Consider the following 24,671-nt stretch of genomic DNA (forward strand, 5'->3'; position numbering starts at 1 on the left):
TGTTTGCTGACATGGCAATACAACGACATCTCCAGGACCACACTGCCCTTAGTCTATGACAAAACTGCTGTTGAAGAAAAGAGAACATTTCCGTGTTTAATTGTGCCAAGGTGCATTCCACATGCAGCACTATTTCTTATTTGAGATGTTCTCTTACCCGAATAAGGTACTGTATGCATTGTCCAGGCACTTTTACTGCATATCTGGATATGAATTAAAGTGTTTTGCTTTTGGATACCACTGTAATAATAAACAAAATGTTTATGCACGAAAAGGCCTTGTGCCTTATAGACAGCTATGCACCCTCATGTGGAGAGTGCCTCTGAAATTTAGATGTTTCAAAAGTAATAAAGTCAACCCAGAACCTTGAGTAAAATGCCTATTATTCTGAACACATCCATATTAGTCCAGTCTAAGCAGTGGTGGGAAATGAACTGACATGTCTTTTTTAAGTAAAAGCACCAATACTGCAATGTAGAAATGTACCAGAGGTAGAAAGTCATCTCACAATGCATCGTGATATGAGCTGATTCTATTTTCAAATGGACAAAACGTATCATGCTGAAGTGCTTTAATGTATGTTTTGTAATAATGAAAATCAACGTTTTCAAATGTAGAGTAAAAGTACAATATTTGGATCCAAAATGTAGTGGAGTATAAGTAAATGTATTGCAAATTAGAAACACTCAAGTAAAGTAAAAAAATAATCCTCAAATTTGTACTGTACTCATGCAGTTACTTTACACCACTGAGTAAGTGCAGCTGCACTCCATCTGAGTAATGGTAACAAGACGTTTTCTAGTTAATAGTTAAAAGCAGTTATCAAATGAAAGCATTACCCTAATAGCCTTCCCCACCATTTTACTGAAAACTGGCTCAGATACAGGCTCACTGCACTGAGCATGCAGTGACACACGCACACGCTTATTTTCCTTTTTAGCGTTCTCGAAAATGTACAGATAGGCTGCCTACAATAGCAATAATAGCAGCCGTGTTCAAACAAATGTTCAAAAAGGAGGCATGCATACATGAGTATTAAACTTGTCTTTTGTTCCGTTTCGTAATATTTTGTTCAATGTTTGTTTTTTTATTAAGGGAATCTTAAGGATTTTTAAAAACTGGATATTTAGTCGCGACCCCTAAAAACTGGTCCGCGACCCAAGAAGGGTCGCGACCTTACGTTTGGGAAACTGATCCATTACCCACGGTCCATTGAGTATTTGGGACTGAGACCGAGTTTTCTAATCCCCATAAATTAAGTAGTCCTTCCTTCCGCAGCGCAGAATGACTGCATTCATGACATGTAGCCTACTCTAGTACTCTGTTCTGTTCTGTTCTGCTGTGCATGACGCAAATACTCAGGCCGGATCAGCGCGCTAAACGAGGCCACCCCGCCCTCCCTCTGGAGTGGCTATACACTACATCCCATTGCCGGGAGGAACAATAGCAATACTAATTGGCTAGTTGGTTGCCCCGGCAACTTGCTCTGAGCGTCGACAACGTATATGACAGGACAATCTCGAGTCGTAATAATAGTATGATTGACGTTGATTGATATTATATGGGACAACACTATCCACATGACCGTGTAACTACTAATATCTACTCGGTGGACAGCAAAGAAAGTACAAAACGGGGGTAAATAAAAGGCAGCCATAGTAGACTGGTACAGTGGTACTGCAGGCAGTCACAGTACAACACAATTAAAAGATGCGATCCCTAAATTATGCTTTCAACTAGGGAAAACTAAAAGATAAAATAAATATAATAGACAACTCATAAAGTAATTAAAACCCCATTAGGCAAGACAGTTCCAAGTAGGCTAATAGGCTTACATCAGTGTGTTATCATTGATTGATTGATTCGGTTTGCATAAGCACAGCAGGGCAGTACAGTTCAATACAAGCTCTGCTAAAAGCAGTACAAATCCAAGAAAGCAAGCACTGGCTTGTTTCCATTGGGGTCCCCTGACCTCCAATTTCAATTCATCAGAGCATTTGAATGACATATACCGGTATACAGTAACCTATAAGTTATTATGCAACAAAGGGAGAAAAGTCATATAAACGTCATCAAACTAAATAATATGTACAGTAAAAGGAGGGAATGAGGGGGGCCGGGAGCCGTAAACAAACTCCACTTGTAGTTGTAGACCTATATATTAACACATAAAATAGTTAGTAAACACAGACCCACTGGGCCTTTAGACTTGTGTAAAGTAGTAAACGCAGAAGCGTTTGATCTTAAATAAAAAACGAGTTTCTGAACTAAACGAACGGGGTCTGGAAGTGTACCTAACCGCGCGGTTGCCTGAGTAACCAAACCAGCCAATCACGGCGCGGCCGTTCGTCCGAGCCATGGGATGTGGCATGTACGCTTCGGTTTGTCAGGAAGCGACCTGATTGGCCGAGGCCTAGCAAAGAGCGCCCGGGGATCCAAACCAGCAGGCCGCACTTAGCTTACCGTCCAAAATAAACCCCAAGTACAACACACTGAACCGACAAGGGGGATAAAACCACCGCGACACTCGGAACACTACGTTATCAGGTAAAATTATTCGCAATCCGTTGGAAATGCGTATTGAAACGGCCGAGGGGGCCCAGTCGGCCGCAGCGGGCCTCTTTGAGCCCGAGCGTCCAAAACAACATGGAAGATAATGCGGGCTAGCTGTTAGCACGCTAGCTAACGCAGCCAGACGTTTGCTGTCGCGCCGAATAAAGGGCGTAAAATATGCGCGGATGAGATACCATTGGCTGGTTATTCCTTTATTGTTCTCCTGTGTGTGTGTTGCACAGTGTTGGTGCATTTTAAGTATTCACACTGTCTGTATAGCGGCGAGGTATCGATTTATTTGCATTGCATATGTTAGCTATTTTGGCTAAACAAGATGGCGCCGGGCGGGGGACCAGCCCTGTTAGCTTGGGCGGCTAGCATGGTGGCTAGCTGTTAGCAGCAGTGGGTGGAGGGCAGGGCGGTAACTAAGCTAGCCGCTGTTCATTGCATAATGTTTGCAGTGCTTTCATTGGCGGCCATAAATTCGGGGCTTTTTCTTTTTTTTTGCTGCAAAGAGTCTTGGCTTGGGTCTTCATGGAGAATGCTTTAAAGAGTCATGAATGACAAGGAAGATAACTAGGATTTATATTAAAGATTAGAGTTTGATAAAATACTATAAAATTACGAAAGTATCTCCTACTCCTTTAAAGCCACTGTTGGTATTTTGGTTTGGAGGACCCATTATTGACCGGTCCGGCAAGATACCCAGGCCATTTGGACCATAAAACAAAGTGGCTCTGGCTTACATGTATCAGTCCAGTCCCCAGGCAGTCTTTCTTCTGCCTCAGCCCCCTTTTTATCTGTGATGATGAACTTCCTCCAAGAGTATGCAGGCCAGGGATGATGATGATGATGCTTCGGGTTGGTTGGTGGGGGAGCATGTTGCAGTCAATGCAGTGCTCCTCACAGGATGGAACGACTGGGCAGAGGAAGTTCGCCACTGAGTCCACCGTCCACACACACCCCTTTAAAGCTGTAATTCTCAAACTTTTCAGTTTCCAGGACCCCTGGTTTGAATATGCAATATGCAATGGACCCCCAACTCATACGATTGTTGTTGGTTTTTTATATTGTCCGATCTACACTGTAAAAACAGTAAAATCCTCAGTGCTACTGCTAATTTAACATTTTGCATGCTCAGCCTCAGGCCCCTTTTCCACCCAAATAACTTTGGTTCTAGAACTGGTTCCGTTTTAGATTCTTGGAACCTTGGTGCTTTCACGGAACAGTCAGACAATTTTTTGTTCCGCCGTTCCGATCCAACTTTTAGGTTCTGAACCAATTCCTTTCAGTGGAAACACTCTGAACTGGTTCAATATTGGGCAGGAAAAAAATAACTGAACTGTTTCAACCCCAGTGGAAAAGGGGCCTCAGAGTTACAGACCTGCAAGGCTCCATTTGGTTCCTTACTATCAGTCATTTCTGAATGGAACCCAGGGGGTTCGGACCCATGGCATGTTGAGAACCAGAATTGTGTTATATTTCGAGGGGAACATGATGGAGAAATTTGACATGAAACTTTTCACGTTTCACGTTTCAGTTCTGTCTGTGAAGAGCTTTGTCCCCAAACGTTCTGGATTGGAAACAACTTGCCATCGTGACATGTATTAAAACGCCTCTGCTGCTCTTAGTGGGCTTGACACGTTTTTATGTTTGGTTTGTTCATGCAGGCAATGTTGCCCCAGGACAATTACATGTGGTCATCATATCCAGTATGCCATTTAAAATGTGCACCCATCCCACGCTTGCCGCTTTCCTCACCATGATAACAGTAACTATGATGTTTGTTTGTATCAATCTATCTAAATATGAAATGTTGCTGCACTGAATTTGACTTGTTGAAAACATCCATAATATATGCCAATATCTAAGCCGGATACATGTTAAAACCTCCTATCTGGAACTTGTTCTAATGAGTAAATGGTAAAATAAAACGTTATTTTAACCAATGTGTAGTTAATATGATATAACTGGTGCATCCATCCAGTTGTTGGAGGTGGTCTCCCTACTCTTCCTTTGAGACATTCTTACCTTGGTGCTAGGTAGGAGTAGGACACCTACTGGTTGACAATGTGCCCTGCGTGGCCCAAATCTCCCTGGCCGAACGGTATATTCCCTCTAGGTTTCCGTTTCCCACACGGGAGATCTGGTTTGGAATCACAGGTTACAATTACCAGAGGACGTAAACCTTATCATGAAATGGTCTTGACTGCAGCTTTAAGTGCCATTAATCCTGGGCTCTGTATTACAACACCATACCTATATTACTTAACACTAAGAAGGGGTTGCATTCTTCATGCATGTACACTCATTAGTCACCCTTGTTTCTCTTTCTTTTATCAGCCAGTATTAAACATTGCAAGGGTAAGCTGAGATTAAGTGGCTGCTCCTACTTTGTCATTTTTACAGCCGAGTGCGGTTATTAGCTAAGCCACCTGGAACAGGGTTGGGCTATGGTCTGTATATAATTGTTGTTGGGTGGAAACCTCTTATGTCCATTGTCCAGACCAAAACTGTTTCTGTTAAAGCTGTGTTCCAGTACCCAAGTCCGGATGTCACTCGCTCATTACCTGGGTCACAGTCACAGAAGTGTTTCTCTGTATGGAAAATAACATTGGGTCATCTTAGAATCAGCTCATATAAGACCGTGGTCCAAAAATAAACAAATTGTCCCGGTGCTATTGTACAACGCTGTGATCTTGTAGTTTGGCTATTTTTGCTACTTTTCAGTGACATTACTAATTTACTACTAGTATGACAGAGTAGGGCATTCATTTACAAAACAAATGTATAAAACAAACAATATATGACTGCGCCTTCAAAAGTAGTCCAATCACAGCTAATGCTGCTATGTGCATGGCCTCACGAAACACAACCATCTCTGGCCAGGACAGCCTGACATTCCTGGTGGTGTATGGTGAAAGTGAAACCCAAGTATGCAGAGAGACGTTTTTAGAGTTGGGTCATAGTTGAAATTCTGTTCATGTAGGAAAAAAGAATTAATAATAATAATCAGTGGATCTCTTTTACCAACATTGTTCTTGTGAAGTAACCATGTTAGTTGTTAGTATTTATAAAGATGTCCGTTGTTTTTTGTGCAGCTTTATTCATCAATAATTATAATAATAATAACTTTAGAATACAGAAAAATACAATACCAAAATCGGTAGTTAAAGGTTAACAGGCAAGCCCTGCTAAATATTAGACAGTCTGTTTCCCCTTTGCACCTTTTAAAAATGTATGCCAACAGTGTTGTGTATTTTCCTTTGTGTACAGCACCATGATGACTGCTGATGGAAGGGAGTGCCGTTAACACCTTCCTGGTTTCCTTCTGAAGAGCCTTGGCATATCAAATGTGAAGGTAGGTATGCATGCTGAACTGTCTGTTCACGGTCCGTCCGACTAGTCGGTCTAGTCAGTCCTCGTCACATTGATGTTGAATTACACACAATGAAACAAGTGTCTAATGCAATTCCCTATGGCGCGTGTTTCAGTCTTCTTTTCTGGGAGAGAGAGAAAAGAGACATGGACCAAGGCGGGGGGGTGTTGGAGCTGCACACACAGGAGCTGAAGATGCCCCATGCAATGATCATGCAAGATCTTGGTAGGTGAACGAAGTAGACCGAGTGCCTGGCAGACTCATTGTGAACAGCGCTTTTCATCATGTGCTTTGCAACAGAAATAGTATTATTTAAGTTGATGCACAGAATTATCTTGTCAATCGTTTCCTCCTCCTTATCATTACCTACTATTCATCAGTGCACTTCAACTTAAATTACATATCATTGCAAAGTATCCTTGGAATGATTGACACACTGAACGTGTTTGTGTTTGCAGTGGCAGGAATGGGAGGCCTGGCTCACATTGATGGGGAGCACATCGTGGTGTCGGTGCCCGAGGGCATGCTTCTGTCCGATGTGATGACCGACGAGGGCATTCTCAGCCTTGAAGTGGAGGACCTGGAGACGCACGTGGTGGACGGCCTGGAAACGGACGTCGAAGGTCTGGAGGCGGAGGTGGTGGAGGGCCTACAGACCCATGTAGTGGAGCTAGAAGCCGAGGTGGAAGTGGATGGTCTGGAGGTGGTGGAGGGCCTGGATACAGAGGTGGACGTCGAAAGCCTGGAAGGCCACGTCGTGGAGGGCCTCGAGGAAGAGGTGGAAGTGGAAGGCCTGGAAGCGGAGGTGGTCGAAGGCCTCGAAGTGGACGTAGAGGTGGTGGAAAGCCACGAGGACATGGTGCCCTCGGAGCATAACGTCATCATGCCTGAGAACATTCTGGGGACGGAGGTGGCCATAGAGGAGGCTCTGGACCACCACCACCACCATCACCACGTCTTGACCTCAGGCCTCATCCAGGACTCGGACCACCACCACCATCACCACGTTATGCCAGACCAGGTGTTTGTGGCAGAGCTGCTGTCCGAGCACCAAGGGAACACCCTGGATGAGGAGCTCGTATCCCAGGAGGTGATGGTCACGGAGGCCGACTCGGAGGCCGACTCGGAGACCGTCGTCCACCAGGAGCTTCCAGCCGAGGCGGTCGCCCTCCAGACGGACGAGGATGACGACGCCAGAAGCAGCTCTGAAGATTATCTCATGATCTCTCGTGAGTTGAATGCATTGAAGGCTGGCCGCTACTGTCGGGCAGAAACCTAGCTCCATCTTCAAACCTTTTGTGTTTTTATTTTTGTAAATTAATGCCCTACTCGATCATACTACAGCGCCACACAAAAGCATGAAAAGTAGCAGATCCGCAAGCTTGAAATGTGACGCAAAGCAATGCGTTTTGAGCTTGTAGATCTGTTTTTGAATTTGAATCCTGAAAAGTAAGTTTTGGACATTAGAGGTTTCCACCTGTAATCTTGGGTGAAGTGCCATTTTGAATAACTATTTGTTGCAAAAATGCATGTCCTTGCAGTGGATGAGGTTGGGGAGAAGCTGGACATTGGAGACACGCCCCTGGAGATCAGCACTGAGGTCATGGAAGATGAGGAGAGCAAAGAGGACGATGGGTCTGAGGTCATCAAGGTGTACATTTTCAAAGCAGAGGCAGACGATGATTTAGGCAAGTGGAATCATCTAGACTAGATTATTTCTACAACTGTGTGTGTGTGTGTGTGTGTGTGTGTGTGTGTGTGTGTGTGTGTGTGTGTGTGTGTGTGTGTGTGTGTGTGTGTGTGTGTGTGTGTGTGTGTGTGTGTGTGTGTGTGTGTGTGTGTGTGTGTGTGTGTGTTATTATTCTGATGGAGCATTACTAACCCTGTCCCTAACCGCATGCAACGCCACGTTGTTGGACTAATGCGCCGTCGGAATTACAAGGTGTATCAAATCAAACATGTAATGTATGCATATTACATACTTATATATATTTTTTTAGTTCAAACTTCAACTAGAAGAGCTCCAGTTATCATGTGAATTGTGATTGTGTTCCACAAAGGGACAAAGGAAGCCTTGCAGAATGCCTGGTGCTCTGTGTCCACAAAATATATTTTCTTGAATAGTTTGGCTGGCATATCCGCCAGCCAAACACAACACAAAGATGCAACCAATTACACTAATTGAACAAGCAAGCACTGCAGTGCCCCCCCCCCCCCCCCCCCACACACACACACACAGTCAGCACACTCATGAATACCAGCGCCCACATGTCAAATAGAGCAGCACCGCCTGAATTCCAGCACACAATCATCAGCGTAGGCACCGCTTACTCACACTGGCTGTGATATTTGTATTCTCATTGTGGAATATTAAGGCCTATTTTCAGACTCTAGTTTTAGGTGAAGAGGTGACCCTTTTCAGTGGTCACCTCTTCACCAAAACGGTGGTTTTGAAGGTGGTCCATCACCGTGCTCATATCTATTATCTCCTAACCTCCATGGCCAACAATTCCTCTAATTCGTCCATTGTTTTCCCTCTGCCTATCTGGGAAATGCATGAAACCCAGATCTCCAGCTGGGATCTAACCAGCGACCTTGCGATTAAGTGACCAATGCCCGAATAATACGTTTCCTGGCAGCTTTACTTTTACATTACCTTATTTTTGTTTTTCGACGGGACAAAGCATATTAATGGACATTACACACAAATGCAATGTAAAAAGAATACCGTATTGTCCCGAATATAAGACTACTCTGATTATAAGACGACCCCCATTTTTCAAGACTCATTTGTGGAAAAATAACATTGAATGTCAGTCTTATATTCAGGCCAATAGGGTACACCAGATTTAGCAAAGATGCTCATTTTCATCCGCAGTCCCCACACAACATAAAAGCGAAACAGGCAGACAGTGAAGCACATTTTGCAGAATGGAGAAATCACCCCTCAAGGGCTTTTGCCAGAAATATGTGGAGGGGATGAGGAGGCTTTAGAGTCTAAAGTTTAGACCGTGACGGAGTTCGACGGTTAAGACTGACCAGTGGCTTCCCTGTGAGGGTAGGGTTAGTAATGTCCGACATACATACGTGGCTGAACTCATTCAGTGCCACCTGGTGGACACCAGTTTTGGCCCTCGTTGCCACCGAAGCCCATTATAAATAAACGAAAGAAAATTAAATTCTATTGTGCATGTCATCACCGGCACACCGGATTAGATTTTTTTTAAAGGCGTCCAAAGGCGCCCATGGCACTATAGGACATAAAGGGGAGGCGTCATTAGGCGTCCTGTGGTACTGAGTGAGTTAAGACTCGCCCATGGTTTCCCTGTGAGGGTAGGGTTGGTAATGTCCGACATGCATACGTGACTGGTTAAGACTCAACCATGGCTTCCCTGTGAGGGTAGGGTTAGTAATGTCCTTGGTGGTGCTGGTCTTGTGTGGTTTATGTCCATTTGTGTTTTGTGTTTCTGTCTGTCCAGTAGTTTTAGCTTTCTATGTGTCACATTGTGCTGCTGTAATGCTTCAATTTCCCCTCAGGGATTAATAAAGTATATCTCATCTCATCTCATCTCGTCCGACATACGTGGCTGGTTAAGACTCACCCGTGGCTTCCCTGTGAGGTTAGGGGTAGGGTTAGTAATGTCCGAGTCCGACATACATATACGTGGCCGGTTAAGACTTACCCGTAAAGTGACTACTGTGTTGGGCTGCTGAATGCAGGGGGTTGGGCTGTTATGTCTGGCAGACATAACAGCCCAATGTGCACACGTGTGCACATTACTCAACAAGACAAAGCATAAAAACATACATACAAGAAACAAAGTACAAGGTACCAGCGCTCCTCCGTTAAATCTCATGGAATGTATTTTTCCCTCACGTTTGTGTCTTGTAGGAGGAACGGAGGTAATAACAGAGGATGATTACCACAACAGCCATCCTGATCTGGAGGCAGCGTCGTCGGGCAGGCTAGGAGTGGGCCGGGACAAAATGGTCTACATGGCCGTGAAGAACCAGCCCAAAGTGGAGGAGGAGGACGAAGACACCGACGATGACGACGAAGACACCAGTAAGTGTGAAACGGGCCCCGCTGTGGAGCAGTGGTGGACAGCAATGAAGTACATGTACTTGAGTAGTGTACTGTACTTAACAGATCCGCAAGCTCACGTGCAAGATCAGCTATTGTCACTTAAATTGATTTATTTTTCATGTCTAAATTTCAATAGATCAATGCATTCATATTAAAAAGAAAATACAGTACATTTGTCTGAGAAACTTTCACCTGTGGAGGAGTTAATATTAGACCAGTCAAATCTGTATATTGACTGGGGTTGAGTACTTTGTCCACCACTGCTACTGAGTGACCGAAACCCAGACATCGGACAGGAGGTCCCCAGGTGGCCCCAGGTCAGGTTTTAGGCGTTAAAACGGCGTTGTCTCTGTGACTGTTTGTAGATACAGAGAGAAACATGGCTGAGCAGGTGTATATGGAGGTGGTAGTAGATCAGGAAGACGACGACTCCCTAAACAACAAGACGTTTGTGCCCGTGTCCTGGGCAAATGCTTATGGTAAAACATTACGGCTTGGATGTACACTGTTTTCATAGTAGGGCTGGGCAATTAACCAAAAATATGTTGAAATCGATGTTTAGGTTCAATAACTGACATCTATAACCGAATAATCGAGAAGCAAGTTTCTTTCTTTTCCTTCTTTTTTTTCCCCCTTCAAATTCAATTAGTCTGTTTAACCACTAAAAGTTTGAAATAATCGTGACATTGATTTGAAGTCATACCGCCCAGCCCCATTTCATAGCATGAAAAGTATCATAAAACACTAAAGAAAAAAAAATAAAAGAAAAAAATAAATCTCTAAAAAATTCTTAGATAGAACCAGTCTGAGCTAGGATCTATCCATGTGGATGGTGATGAGCTGTGTGTGTGTCTATGCAGGTAACAACATTGAACCGGTGAAGAATGGAACGGCAACACCTTTCCTGCAGATTAGAGATGGACTCGGACCGAACCGTCCACTAAAACCCAAGCCCAAGAAGAAGAAGAAGGGCGAGAATCGGCAGTGTCAGACTGGTATGATCAGATTTACATCACACTCTTATAGTCCATATTTAACTTTTTCTGTTTTTTCATAAATGAATGCCATGGTTGACCACATTAATGAAAGGAGTTTCGCACAAGCTGTTTTCTTACCGTATATGAAGACATGTATCCATTCGTCACTGAAAAAAAAAACAGGCCGAGCGTTCCATACCGAATTAGCGGATTTACCGTCCGTGTGGATCAAACGCTAGAACTCTTATTCAATTGCGTGATTTGTTTTAGGTTTTTGTTTACATCTGTTCTAGATGACATGTTAGTCTGTGCATTGTTGTTGCTGCAACTCTTCCTGTTCTACGTCAAGGACTATTTAAAGAGGACGGGAAGTGAAGACCGTACAGTGGACTCCATGTTGCTCCCTGGAAGGAAAGAAACATGCGCAGTTGAGAACAGGAAGTTGTACATGACAAATCATAGATATGGCAAAAATGGCCCAGCTGATGGCGTGATGCCACTGAAAGGAGAGATGGTTGTACATATGTCACGTCCGACCAACATTACTGTCTGTGTGATGATCCATGCTGGGACTTACTTATCCACTTGCTGTTAAAACGTTAATATAAAACTGTAAAATGCAATGACGTGACATGATATACAAGCATCTCTCCTTTCAGTGGTATCACGCCATCTGCTGGGCCATTTGTGCCATATCTATGATTTGTCATGTACAACTTCCTGGTCGCAACTGCATGTTTCTTTCCTTCCAGGGAGCAACATGGAGTCCACCCTACGGTCTTCGCTTCCCGTCCTCTTTAAATAGTCCTTGTTCTACGTGAGCTGGCGTTAGACCCCGCCTACGCTTTTCTTAAAGGACCAGTGCCCTATATGTTAATTTTTGTTTTAATTTTTTTTGGTCAATATACATATTATCAACATGATTTTGTAAAAATATTTCTTGAAGAAATGACATGGCCCTAGCTGTTCCCATTGCATTTTAAAGCAAGAATTGTATATTGTTTTTAAAATATAATTTCCATCATTGTAAAATGATGTCTCTGTCCGTGTAATCTCCTCTCTCAGCTGTGATTATCGGCCCAGACGGCCTGCCGCTGACCGTTTATCCCTGCCACATCTGTGGGAAGAAGTTCCGCTCGCGAGGCTTCCTGAAGTGCCACATGAAGAACCACCCTGACCACCTGCTGAAGAAGAGGTACCAGTGCACCGACTGCGACTTCACAACCAACAAGAAGGTCAACTTCCACAACCACATGGAGAGCCACAAGCTGCTGAGCCATCACAGCGAGCACTCTCCTGAGTACACGGAGTACGCCAGGCGTTATCACGAGACCAGCCCCCTGGGCTCTGACAAGCTCATTGTCAAGGACCGCGAGCCTAAACTACACCACTGCAAGTACTGTGACTATGAGACGGCTGAGCAGGGCTTGTTGAACCGCCACCTGTTGGCCGTGCACAGTAAGAACTTTGCCCACGTGTGCGTCGAGTGCGCCAAAGGCTTCCGCCACCCGTCGGAGCTCAAGAAACACATGCGGACCCACACGGGCGAGAAGCCGTACCACTGCCCGCACTGTGATTTCCGCTGTGCGGATCAGTCCAACTTAAAGACTCACATCAAGAGCAAGCATGGTGCCGACCTGCCCTTTAAGTGCAGCCACTGCCCGCAGGCCTACGCCGACGCGCGGGAGCTGCAGCGGCACATAGAGATGGTGCAGGGTCACAAGACGCACCAGTGCCCGCACTGCGAGCACAAGAGCACCAACTCCAGCGACCTGAAGCGCCACATCATCTCTGTGCACACCAAGGACTTCCCGCATCAGTGTGACGTGTGCGAGAAGGGCTTCCACAGGCCGTCGGAGCTAAAGAAGCATGCGGAGACGCACAAGGGCAACAAGGTGCACCAGTGCAGGCACTGTAACTTCACCGCCGTGGACACCTTCACCCTGAGCCGCCACATCCTGTCCCTTCACACCAAGGACCTGCCCTTTAAGTGCAAGCGATGCCGGCGGGGCTTCCGGCAGCCGGCCGAGTTGAAGAAACACATGAAGACGCACAGCGGCAGGAAAGTCTATCAGTGCCAGTACTGCGAGTACAACAGTACGGACGCTTCTGGCTTCAAGCGGCACGTAATTTCTATCCATACCAAGGACTACCCCCACCGCTGTGACTACTGCACCAAGGGCTTTAGGAGGCCTTCGGAGAAAAGCCAGCATATAGCCAGGCATCACAAAGACATGTTGATGTAAACATGCCATGACTCATGCACACGTACACACAACGCACGCACATAACATTTTCACACACACTTCTTTCCCGAGCAGTTTCACAACCCCAGAGGTAATCTAAAGCTTTTAAGAAAAGGATTAAAGGATGTAGACTGATGATGAAGATGACGGCAACATTTTAATTGACCATTCTGTGTTCCATGGTGACATGGGTCTAATACACCCCCCACCACCACCACCACCTTTGGAAGTGATGCGAGAAAACATTTTTTTTTAAAGAAAAAGGAAAAAAAGAGTGTATTCATGTTGTGGGACAGCTGTAACTTTTTTTGTCTTGTTTTGCTGCAGAGGAATCACATTATGAACATATATATATATATTCAGGGTTTCAAATCTTCTATATTTTTATATCCACTCAGCTGAAATGCTGCAAGAATGACAACCGTGTCCTGTAACATGGCAAGTGGTGCTTTGTGACCGTAATGCCAGTTCTGCTTTGAGACTACGTGGAATGAATACAGGAGAAACAAGCCTCCCCCTCTCTCTCCACACTTACCAACTAGTATGATTTTGTTCCTTTTCTAACCAGCTTTTACTCTCGACATTTGTTTTTAAATGCCATTATGTCATTAATCCGAGGCGCAGGAAGGGCCACTTTTGAGATCAAATAGTAATTGTTTGGAGCAATGTTTACATCAATAGCACACCTTTTTTATTTTAAAGGGTATTCCATAAATCTAACCTCTGTACCTCATTTCTTTTTTGTATATTGTTTTTCCCCAAGTCTGAGCACTCTAAAAAATAATCATGTATAATGTATATTCTGTTGTAAATGTAAAAAAAGAACTATGTTTTATGGGTGTTTATTAAATGGTGAGATTATTAGGTCTGGAGAAAGATGGAATTGAGGTGCCATTGATTACATTGGTGGAATATCCTTTTAGCGTACAAAAATGTTTCGCTTTCTTGCTTGATGTTGGCGATTATTAGACAGACTGTTAACATTAATGTCTCGTAACCTCTTGAGTGATGGCTGTCAGGTCTTACCGTCTCGCCTAAAGCCTACTATATGCTTCGCCACGTGCCCTAAAATAGCAGATTTACGTATGAGCTTGTAGGTCTGCCATTTCAGTGGTGTCGTGAGACAGCATAAATTAAGCTTAATATGTTCCCCATGATGACACAGAGCTCTCTCCGCAGCAAATAACTAATCGCAATCAAGCCTTACATCTGTCAAATCCTTTATTCTTCAAGCACTGAACTCGGTTAATCAGAAAGAAAGTGGTTCTTTTAAAAAACAAATCTCAAACATGCTGTATAAATACTTTTCTGAGATGTGTATGTTTGAGTCAGTAGACAGCACTTTAATTACTTCTCCCGCTATTTTTTTATTATTTGTGTATGGAGGATATATATATATCCCAGATAATGGACAATTTCTGAGCTTTTGTCAGTGAGTAAAAATGGCATTGGGTGTTGCCTCTCAGCCTGTAGGTAGGAAAGCATCACTCTTAAGGCCTATTCATACTCCAGGTTTAGGTGATGGGGTGACCACCGAAACGGTTCTTAGTAAAAACAGATATGTGTTGGGGTGAGTGGTGAGTCGTTTATCACTGTGGCGTGACGTCATGTAGTTTTTCCAGTTCACCTTATCACACTATACGTGGAGTATGAATAGGCCTTAATCTATGAACTATGAGTTGTCATTGAAAGTGGTGCGTGAAACCATGCATTATTCTGTTTTATGGGTAATTGATTGGATTTTGTGTTCATGTTTGTGCTCACTAACATCAGCCCCCACCCACACACACACCACCACTCTAGTTTTGATTAATGGGGTGAGTCCCAGACACAGGATTATTACCCTTGAACTCTGCTCAAGACATTGGCATTAGTCTTAAGCATATTCTTTATGCTTTATAAAAAAATAAACAATATGAATTATTGTGGTATATACTAAAGTTCCATTCATTTCGTGTACTTTAGTCTATTTTTATTTCAGTCTGATTGTTGAACTACTGGTGGGGAGGAACAAAAATAAACGATTATCTTTTTACACTTGGTTTATCCTTTTTGCCACTTGATGGCAGTGTTGTCCTGTGACTAGACGGTTTCACCCTATCCTCGGTAACCCAGACGTTTTTATTTCCAGGGAGAAAAAAAGTTTCACCCCTACAAGCAGTAATCAAATCAGTGATTCAGATGATTCTCAAAGTTTCAAGGAACGTAGCTCAGTTTCTGCATTAAGATAATAACATTGATTATATGGGGGTTAGTGTTCTTGGGGGCCCAAGAACACTAATCAACGTCAGGATGGCTGTGGCAGTGTGGCGGCTGGATTTAGCTCCTTGTGCGTGTGTATCGCGTGCTTTCGAAAGCATTTCTACAACTACACTACAGTAATGTGTCTCATCACATCAATCAACATTAAGCAGCTTGTTTGACTTGTTTTACACACAGCTGAGCTGGTACAAAGCATACACACGAGTCACAACGCGAGATTGTCTGTGTAGTGTAGCTGAATTCAGCCAGCCCAATTTTTTAATGTGTAAGTGGAACCAATTCCTTCCATTAGGAAACATCTTTGAGTTCGGGCACCGGGGACCAGCGTGTAATGTGGACCAGCCCAGTTTGAGGTTGGTACAGTTTGATGTTTTTTTTTAATCGGACAAATGTGATGATGGAAAAACTAAGCTTTTAGGAAGGTGGCATAAATTATAAATATCATCATTGCTTAAGCTAAAATGCTTAATACGATTCCCAAACGGTGGGCCGGGACGGCGGGGCCCACTGGTGGGCCGTACGGATATTTCAAGTGGTCCCCAAAATAATTGGGAAAATTGTTTTAAGTTAAAAAATATTTTTTTAGATCTACTTTGTTTCTATTTATTTTAGGTGTTAATTTTTTAGGTCTAATTCATTCCATTGGAAGAGATCCATTCTTCTTTGGACATAGATAGGCATAGGATTCTACCCGATAGTGACATGTAGAGTAGTATATGTAGTGGGATGGGAAATAGATTATTTTTTACAGTCAAAGCCAAGTCAAAGTCATTGCACTCAGAACTACTGGTGTCTGGTGCGACGGGTTTCGTGTACAATGATGTACACACTACATTATTCAAATGTAGAATTTCTGTTGATCGCATAGCTTACCAGATCTCGCGAGAGTATGTTGCTAGTACAGAGATAGGTCAATGACACATTTTCTCCTAAATGCCATTTTATTGTCAATGTTCAGAAGATGTGTGTTGACTTGTAAAGAATGGGTCCAATATTTTGTTCAGTGCCCATGGGGCTAGAATAGTTGTGTTTGCATTTGCATTGGAATGAATAGACATCTAAAGTAGCCTACTAATGGTCTCCTAAACCTAAAGGGACAACTACATATGTCACACCAGAGTAGTATAAAAGAGAGTAATGACACTCCCGTTGACTACAATGGAATGCGGAAGTGCTCATTCTATCTCAATGGAATAGTTCCAGCCATAGGAGCAATGTTTGGAACTATCACCCATAGGCACCCGCTTTGCGGCGAGATCAAAGCGTGTCACCACTCTCTTACTAGATTACTCTGTGTCACACATAGCCTACATAAAGCAAGATGGCCAGTCTTGTTTTTTGTTTTGTCTTGACTGGCTGCCAATTGAGGGGTCAACAGAGTGGGAAATGTCCCACTTTAGCTAAAAAAGGCCCCTTGGCTTGGCTGCCAGACTAGTACCAAAATAAACCACGATGTGATTATTATTTACTGTGTCGCACATGAGTGTCTTATTTTAAGTGTCATGAAAAGCAACCAATCCATTATATTGGCTGCTGCAGTAGACAACTATACCACCACAACAACAACAATAATAATAATAATAATAATAATAATAATAACTAGTGCCTGAAGGAACTCAGAGTCAGAATAATACTGGAAACTGAAGCAGTAAATAAATATTAAAATAAATATCTAATGAGTGAGTCATTGTGCATATTTCTTTTTCACATGCAGCGGTTCTAATGGAAGCAACTCTTGGCTCTCTTTGGTTTGTTGCAGAGGACAGTATAGTGGAGCCAGGAATCAGTCAGCCACAGCACCCTCCGCAGGTAAACGGAGAAGGTTGGCAGGGAGTGGGACAGAGCAGCGTGTTGTCGTGGCTGTGTCAGAGCTCGAGGATTCACCTGGAGCCCTGCTGCTGTGTCCCACACAAAAACCGAGCCAGCCTGCGAGACCAGGACCTCCATTAAGACCAGCGCCCACACCAGTCCGCAGCCGAGCTGGGCGAAGTGAGACGTCCGGAGCGCGCGGGTCTGCAGCGGCCAGTGACATACGAGGGTGGCCTCCAAGCCCAGGAGCCCCAGCAGAAGCAACGAGGCCAGGTGGTGAGCATCTAGGAGCCACTGACACAACAACACGCACACGCGCTGACATTCTGACGTCTCCGTGGTCTTCACGGGGCCAGCGACGTCCGCCCAGACGCACGCCGCTGCCGCCCCCAGCCTGAGGGCCCCGTACAGCAACAGCAGAGAGTCGGCGAGGGCCAGCTGTCGCAGCAGCACGTTGGAGGGTTTGGTGGAGATGTGAGGCGAGCGGAGCCACGACCGAGCCTGCAGACTGTACATGGCTCCCGCCACCAGGGTCAGCACTGCTCCCTGAGGGAACAGCAGCACCGTCACCAGCTTCAGTAGCAGAAAGCGTCGGAGCAGGACCCTGCATGGGGAGGTAAAGGACCTTCAGCGGCGTAAAGTAACTAAGTACAGTTTCAAAGTATTTAAAAGTAACTTGAGTATTTATTTCCATGTATTGATAATTCCGGTAACAGGTACCGTCGCCCATAATCCACCTGGCCCTCGTTTTTTTCCACCGACCTCACGCCGACCGCTCGGTGCAGCAGTTCTTGTATTCTTTATTTTATGTTACTGAGAATCAGGTTAGAAGTAAGTTTAGGGTTAGGCATAGTTTTACTGGGGTTAAGTTTAGGAATTGACGATATGCACATGGCTGCCATCTTGCCAGCAAGGTGCTAACTAGGTGCAACTTCCCATAGACAGCCCATTCATCCAAACAGAAAAGTCCTATCTGATTGTATTAAATAACATCAAACTCACCAACATTGCAGCTGTACGGAAAGCTTGAATTAATCTCTTTCTATCTGCAATGTGTTTGTTTAATACAAATCCACTGTAGACATTTTATGAGCTACTTCCTGTCAAGAAATTCCTTGCATGTGATCTTTTTCTAAGTTCTGGAGCGCTTCCATACTCTGATACTTAGAAAATAATCTGCAAGGAATTTCTTGGAAGTAGCTCATAACATGTATATGGTGGATTTGTATTAAACAAAAACTTTACAGATTGAAATAGCTTTCCCTACAGCTACAATGTTGGTGATTTGGAGCGAGTTGGTAAAAGGGCGACTTTGTTGGTATTCATACTTCCTACTATACTACTATATCTCATCACTATATCTCTTTCTAACTTGTTTGACAGGTTTAATCGCCGTTCAGACTGAGAACGATTACTATAAATAGCAAGTAATTTTCGTTTTAACTCAAGTGGATGATGGCAGCATGCAAACCACTAACTTTAACGACAAGTCAACAACAGCTACTGTATATACCGTAGTTGTAGGCCTGAATGATATCTTTTGGATCACTCCCTGAGCGATTTTATGAAAGATAGAAACATTGACTGCCAATCAAAATCCAATCAGTCTCAGTCACCCTTGGAAGGTTAGGAATATATATATATATATATATATATATATATATATATATATATATATATATATATATATATGCGTGCGTGCGTGTGTGCGTGCGTGCCTCTTCAGTGTTATGCTACAATTAAACTGCTCAGGCATAAGCCCAGGCAAGCAAACGAGCATCTATAAAAAAAAATCTTTTTACTTTTACAGCTGCTATTTAACATAACTGAATGCATCTTAGTTAGAACATTATTTTGCACAGCAAATCCTCAGTGTTAGTTTAACTCGGAGTGTGGAAATGTTTGCAAATGTACCAACAGATCATAAAATGAGCAATTTAATTTTAAAGCAGTTCAGTAATCACATTTTATAGCAAGGCGAATTGACTGCTCAAAACACTTAATAATCTAGGGATACAGTAGATCAAACTAATCGATTTAATTGGTTGTGAGTTTTTTATAAAACAAAAATGGCAAAAATGTAGCAATTACCCGTATTGTCCCGAATATAAGACGACTCTTTTTCAAGACTGCTCCGACAACGACAACCTACCTCAAACCCTAACCTAACTATAACCGCAAGCACAGAGCAGTGCATGTTCGCCAACCTTAACCCATTTTCGCCAACCTTAATCCAGTCGTTTTCCGCATGTCGGACCAATGACTGGTCGGAAAACCGTACGCACCCGGGAGAAAGAACATTGAATGCAGTGTTGTTTTTGGCAGCACATTTTTATTTTAGTTTTAGTCATAGTCTCTTGAATAGTCTTCATTTAGTCCACTAGTCCCTAGTGGACTATAGATTTTTATTTGTTGACGAAATTGTCAATATATTTAGTCTTAGTTTTAGTCATCATAGCTTAGTTTTTATTTTAGTTTCCATTTAGTTTTCGTCAGTGGAAAAAGGTAGTCGACGAACATTTTTTGCGACAAAATCAACACTGATTGAATGTCAAATAGTCTAGTCTTATATTCAGGCCAATAGGGTAAATATACAAGGTCACAACGTGTTACATCGCGATGGTTAGTGAGATTAATAGATTGTCTATTTTTGAGGGGCGCTAGCCCCTCCTATATACAGGTTTAATGTTTGTTTTTAGTTCAATGTTTGTTTTAATAATCCCATTGACAATGAAGGGAAAAGTAATGTTTATTTTTAGTTGAATGTTTGTTTTAAAAACACCATTGACAATAAAGAGAATTAGTTTTGACACCGTTTGTTTTACATCACCATTACATCACCTAATCATAGCAACATGAGTTAGTTAGACTTTAATATATTAGCGCCCCTCACTTCACACGGGTGTGATTTTTTAAATATAGATCTTGAGTTTGTATGACATTAGTACAAAATTTGCTTAAGTGGTTAATCATACTAATCGACATGGATGATCGTGTCAGTTCATTGGCATATAAAAGATTTAGCAGATTATTAAAAATCACACTTGTGTGAGGTGAGGGGTGCTCTTATCATCATACATCATCACATTCCGTGCTCGGCGTATCAAATCATCACATTCCGTGGTACACACAGACACACAAAGCTGGGCATAGAAGGGGCTAGCGCCACTCAAAAAATATATATGTTTCACAAATATTCGATTGCTTCACAAAAATCACACTGCATGTGAAGTGGGGCGCAGCTAGGACAATATTTATTCAGTCAGATAACGTCTTACGTCATTTACTTCCCTAAACAAACATTAAGTCCATAGACTTGGCTGGCAACCGGTTATTATTTAAATTAGGCTCTAAACAAAACAGTCCATAGACTTGGCTGCCACGTGATGTAATTTCAGAAAGCCATGCTAAAGTAATAGAATAATCGCCACGAAGTTAATCGATAGCAGCTCTATAGCGAATCAGCGATCATGTGAACAGATTGACCAACCAGAACAACACTTACCTGTGAGAAAGTATCATCTTCTGTTGTCCCAACGAGGCTGGTGTTCTACCCTGTCTGGTTGGGCTGAGACTGTCAAACTGTCTCTTCTGTCTTTTGCTAAAGGTTTATATAAGACTGCTACCAGTACCTGCCTGACTGTAGCTCTGATGTCATCACGTCTGCTCCCCAGTACCTGCTTGTAGGTGTAATGTCTTGTCTTGGAGAGAGAGAGAGAGACAGAGTGACACAGTCTTGACTCACAGAGATCAGGAGGTTGTGCTGTAGGGCATGACATGAACACGACGCTGCCTGAACCAATGTCCACACTTCCTAGGAAATATAAGATAATAATAAAATAACAAAATAAAAGATTCTAACACCAGTCATCTGTGCTGGGTATGAATGAGTGAACATAATGTACATACTATCAATAAGTATAAATGTATCGGCAGTGAATCATGCATGAGTATGCATCTATGGCCATTGACTTCTCTGAGAGCTGTGAGGAGAGACATGCTGGAACATGTTATGTTTATTTATTTGGCATGGACATCACAATTACATTGCATTGCAGATGCATTGCTTACAGTGTATTAGCACAAGTGCTAGTTTTTAACACCTGTCCAAAAGAAGACTTTTCTTAAATAAGCTAAAACCCAATCAAGTGAAAAATTATATAGTAATAGTTAACATAACCAGTAAGACCTCGCCCTAAAGGGCAAGGTTGCATGCATGCATCCGCCTGGGTAACGGAAGACTGCTGGAATGTCAAAACAGGTCAGCTCCATATATGGAGATCTATTAGTATGATTATTGTTCTATTGGTAACGTATGTTTGAGTGTCACAACCTCACACTTCGCGTCCGTTTGCGCACGCTGTCTCTGTTGTGTTCTCTCCCCAAGTTTTGCTGGAAATAAGTGGACTTGGCAATCCTGCCTGGAGTCAACCAGAGCCAGAGTTACTCAAACTCCGTTCACTTCATGGGGCCAGTCCAATGGCGGCTCTTCTACAGCCAAGGAGTCTCGGGAAAGCTTGCCAATGCAATCCAATCACGCATCGCCATCGCCTCCCGTTGAGATAGAGACGCCCCAGAGCCGGAAGAGTCCTTTATATGTCATGGGTAGCACGTGGCAGTGGGGACAGTGTCTTGAGTGTACAAGACACTGAAACAAAAAAAAAGTTTTAGGACCGTAGGCATAGAGTTCCAAAGGTTTGCCCCCTTTACTGACAAGGCAGACAGTCCGAATGAGTTCGTACACTTTGAAACAATATGGCCACCATTTTGTTGAAGCTTGTGTAGTTGCTCTATACCTGAGCTCTGAAGTTGATCAACCAGTCCACTTCTAAAAAATAGCATGATACAGTTCTTCAGAAGCCCAGCTCAATGATGTTAAAGCAGTTCCTGTCAGTGGCGCCATCAGGACATTATTTATTTTTATTTATTTATTTATTTATTTATTTATTTATTTATTTATTTATTTATTTATTTATTTATTTATTTATTTATTTATTTATTTATTTATTTATTTATTTATTTATTTATTTATTTATTTATTTATTTATTCATTTATTTTTGGGGGGGAGGGTCATGTCACAAAAGTTGACGTTATGGGAGCATGGCATGCATGGTGATATGGAGTGTTTTTATACAGTGTTGTAATGTAGACTAGAGCCCACTGGTGGGCCATGAGTATATTGCAAGTAGGGCCCCAAATATTTACCGAACCCCAAGATTTGAATGATAATTAATTAATTAAAAAAATAAGCAATAAAATGGAATACAATAGTAGTAAGGTACGTCTTGTCCCCCCCCCCCCCCCCCCCCCCCCACCCCAATTTTGAGAGTTTTAAGTGGGCCCTGATCCAGAAACGGTTGATGTAGACTGTAGAGGGCGCCTGAGGACTACAGGTGAAGTGTCTTTGTGTGTTCAGGCATGTTGTGTGTCCCTGGCAACGTGCGTGTTGTCTCCATGACAACGCGGGTGTTGTATGTTTGTTAATCAACGTTTCCTGAAGTGACTCATCTCACTTTCAGTGTGATTGACAGGCGTGTGTGCGTGCGTTGCATGTCAGGACCGTGTGTGTGTGTGTGTGTGTGTGCGTGCGTGCGCACGCGCGTGTGTCTACATGGGACCAGTACTCTGATTTAGTCACTACTTTTATGCAACACTATTGTCACACTGCTGTGCGATTGTGTTGTATGACAAAGTATATGTTTTAACCATTCACTGTCTGTTACTGTACTTTCTGTTTTCTATTATTGTGGGGAGAGCTTTCGCTGAAAATACAACACAAACACAAACTGAGACCCCCCACACAACAAATGCACGACGCACGTAAACTCGCGCACACACACACACACACAGACACACACACACTTCAACTTCATAGAACTTTATTTTTTCTTTCAGAAACGTCTTTATTGCAGTGGTTAAAAAGACTACAACACACACACACACACACAAATCGTGAAAAATGTTGACATTATAGCCTAATAATGACCCAATAATGCAAGTTATGATTAAACATATCCATTTTGGGCTACCTCCAAACAGACGAGGCCACAAATGTGTGAACTAAGTTACTTCCTCTCAGAGGATGTCAGATAAGATCCTATCTTGACTGAGTATGGTTTTATGAACAGCCAACGTAGACAGTGTGAGACACGATGGCCTAGATAGACAACACGATCAACTAGAAACAAGCAGAGCGAAGATTGACCGGTAGATTGAGAGCTTCGGCATCTATGGCTCCCCTTTTTTCCACAATGCTGCACTATTATATATTTGCAGCCAACGCAATAACGCTGAGTCCTGCTTCTCCCATTTTCTGGCTGATCTTCTGCTCCATCCTCGACCTCACTCGCTCACGAACAAGACCCCGAGATGCTTGAGCTCCTACACTTGAGTAGTATCTGAATCGAGTGCTTTCGCGCTGATCAGTGGTGTCCATCAGTGGTGAGATGTATCGTTAGGACTCCCATCTCTGCTGGACGAGCTCTGCAACACGTGTTGGCAGACGCTATTGTTCATAACTTCCATTTGAATAAGCTAGGCTGGTGCCCGAAGGGCCAAGCAAGTCAGCAACAACGATGCAAGTTGGCTATAGAGTGTCGCAGTCCCGCCCCTTTCATGACAACGCCAGGCCCAGGAAATGATTCCCAATGCATTTTTCCCATAGACATTTCTATTAGTATTTATTTAAAGACGGTTACGCCGCGGACAAAGCCAACTCGAGTCGTGACAACTCATGACAACAAACACAATATTTTGGACCAAACAAATAATTACAAAGAAGAAAAACAACAAAAACAGTGTTGTAACCTGCCGTTTTTTTCTTCTTTCTAATTATTTGTTCGGCCCAAAAAATGGTGTTTGTTGTCATGAGTTGTCACGACTCGAGTTGGCTTTGTCCGCGGCGTAAACGTCTTTAAATAAATACTTTTTGAAATGTCTATGAGGAAAATGAACGGAGAATCATTTCCTGGTAGGGGGCGGGACTGCGATGCTCTATACCTCAGGAATGTTGCATGTTTGGCCAAGCCTCAGGAACGATGCAAGTAGGGAACGTTGCTGATGTTGATAACGTTGCTAGGAGCATCTTCTAGGAGACAAAAATACAACCGCTGTTGTATTGTATAATAAAAATGTATTAACCCATTTAGGTCTGAGGCCTTCTAAAACCTAACCTAAGGTTTTCTGAAAACCTTCAAATTCGTATTAAAAAAATGAAAAAATAAATGATGTCGCTATATGAGACACAGAGGGCACAGCCGGCATTTAAGGTAAAACAACGTATCGGTTACACCAGGTCTAAATGGGTTCATGACAATAAGTTGCATAACGTTGTTAAGATAGTGTCTGCTCAGTGTAA

At 43.1% G+C, this 24,671-nt stretch overlaps 2 protein-coding genes across 4 annotated transcripts; one reads left to right on the forward strand and one right to left on the reverse strand.

Moving 5' to 3' along the window:
- Positions 1 to 2,411: 2,411 nt before the first annotated feature.
- On the forward strand, positions 2,412 to 15,277 carry znf711 (zinc finger protein 711). Of its 3 annotated transcripts, XM_079507691.1 has the most exons (10): positions 2,412 to 2,547; positions 4,224 to 4,324; positions 5,830 to 5,914; positions 6,048 to 6,157; positions 6,391 to 7,161; positions 7,474 to 7,620; positions 9,825 to 9,998; positions 10,385 to 10,498; positions 10,880 to 11,014; positions 12,062 to 15,277. In XM_079507691.1, exons 4-10 carry the CDS (start codon positions 6,079 to 6,081, stop codon positions 13,240 to 13,242), a joined length of 2,601 nt encoding a protein of 866 aa, XP_079363817.1. In that variant the 5' UTR covers positions 2,412 to 2,547; positions 4,224 to 4,324; positions 5,830 to 5,914; positions 6,048 to 6,078; the 3' UTR covers positions 13,243 to 15,277. The 3 variants fall into 3 exon arrangements, with proteins under 3 accessions (XP_079363817.1, XP_079363819.1, XP_079363818.1); XM_079507693.1 differs by lacking the exon at positions 10,385 to 10,498; XM_079507692.1 differs by lacking the exon at positions 4,224 to 4,324.
- A 1,946-nt stretch (positions 15,278 to 17,223) lies between these two features.
- Positions 17,224 to 20,899, reverse strand: LOC306920469 (uncharacterized protein; the record flags this gene model as incomplete). The annotated part of the gene is made up of 2 exons (XM_079497231.1): positions 20,819 to 20,899; positions 17,224 to 17,917 (listed from the first exon to the last, which is right to left on the reverse strand). The coding sequence occupies exons 1-2, from the start codon at positions 20,833 to 20,835 to the stop codon at positions 17,224 to 17,226; spliced, it is 711 nt and encodes a 236-aa protein (XP_079353357.1). The 5' UTR covers positions 20,836 to 20,899.
- Positions 20,900 to 24,671: the final 3,772 nt, after the last annotated feature.

The sequence above is a fragment of the Electrona antarctica genome (genome assembly GCF_951216825.1).
Source record: "Electrona antarctica genome assembly, chromosome: 1".
NCBI lineage: Eukaryota > Metazoa > Chordata > Actinopteri > Myctophiformes > Myctophidae > Electrona > Electrona antarctica.

Bases quoted from the DNA above. Each gene is read 5' to 3' on its own strand.
- znf711 (XM_079507691.1), top strand. From the start codon at position 6,079: ATGGACCAAGGCGGGGGGGTGTTGGAGCTGCACACACAGGAGCTGAAG. The intron at 9,999-10,384 runs GTAAGTGTGAAA...GACTGTTTGTAG, and splicing joins CGATGACGACGAAGACACCA to ATACAGAGAGAAACATGGCT. The intron at 10,499-10,879 runs GTAAAACATTAC...GTGTCTATGCAG, and splicing joins GTCCTGGGCAAATGCTTATG to GTAACAACATTGAACCGGTG.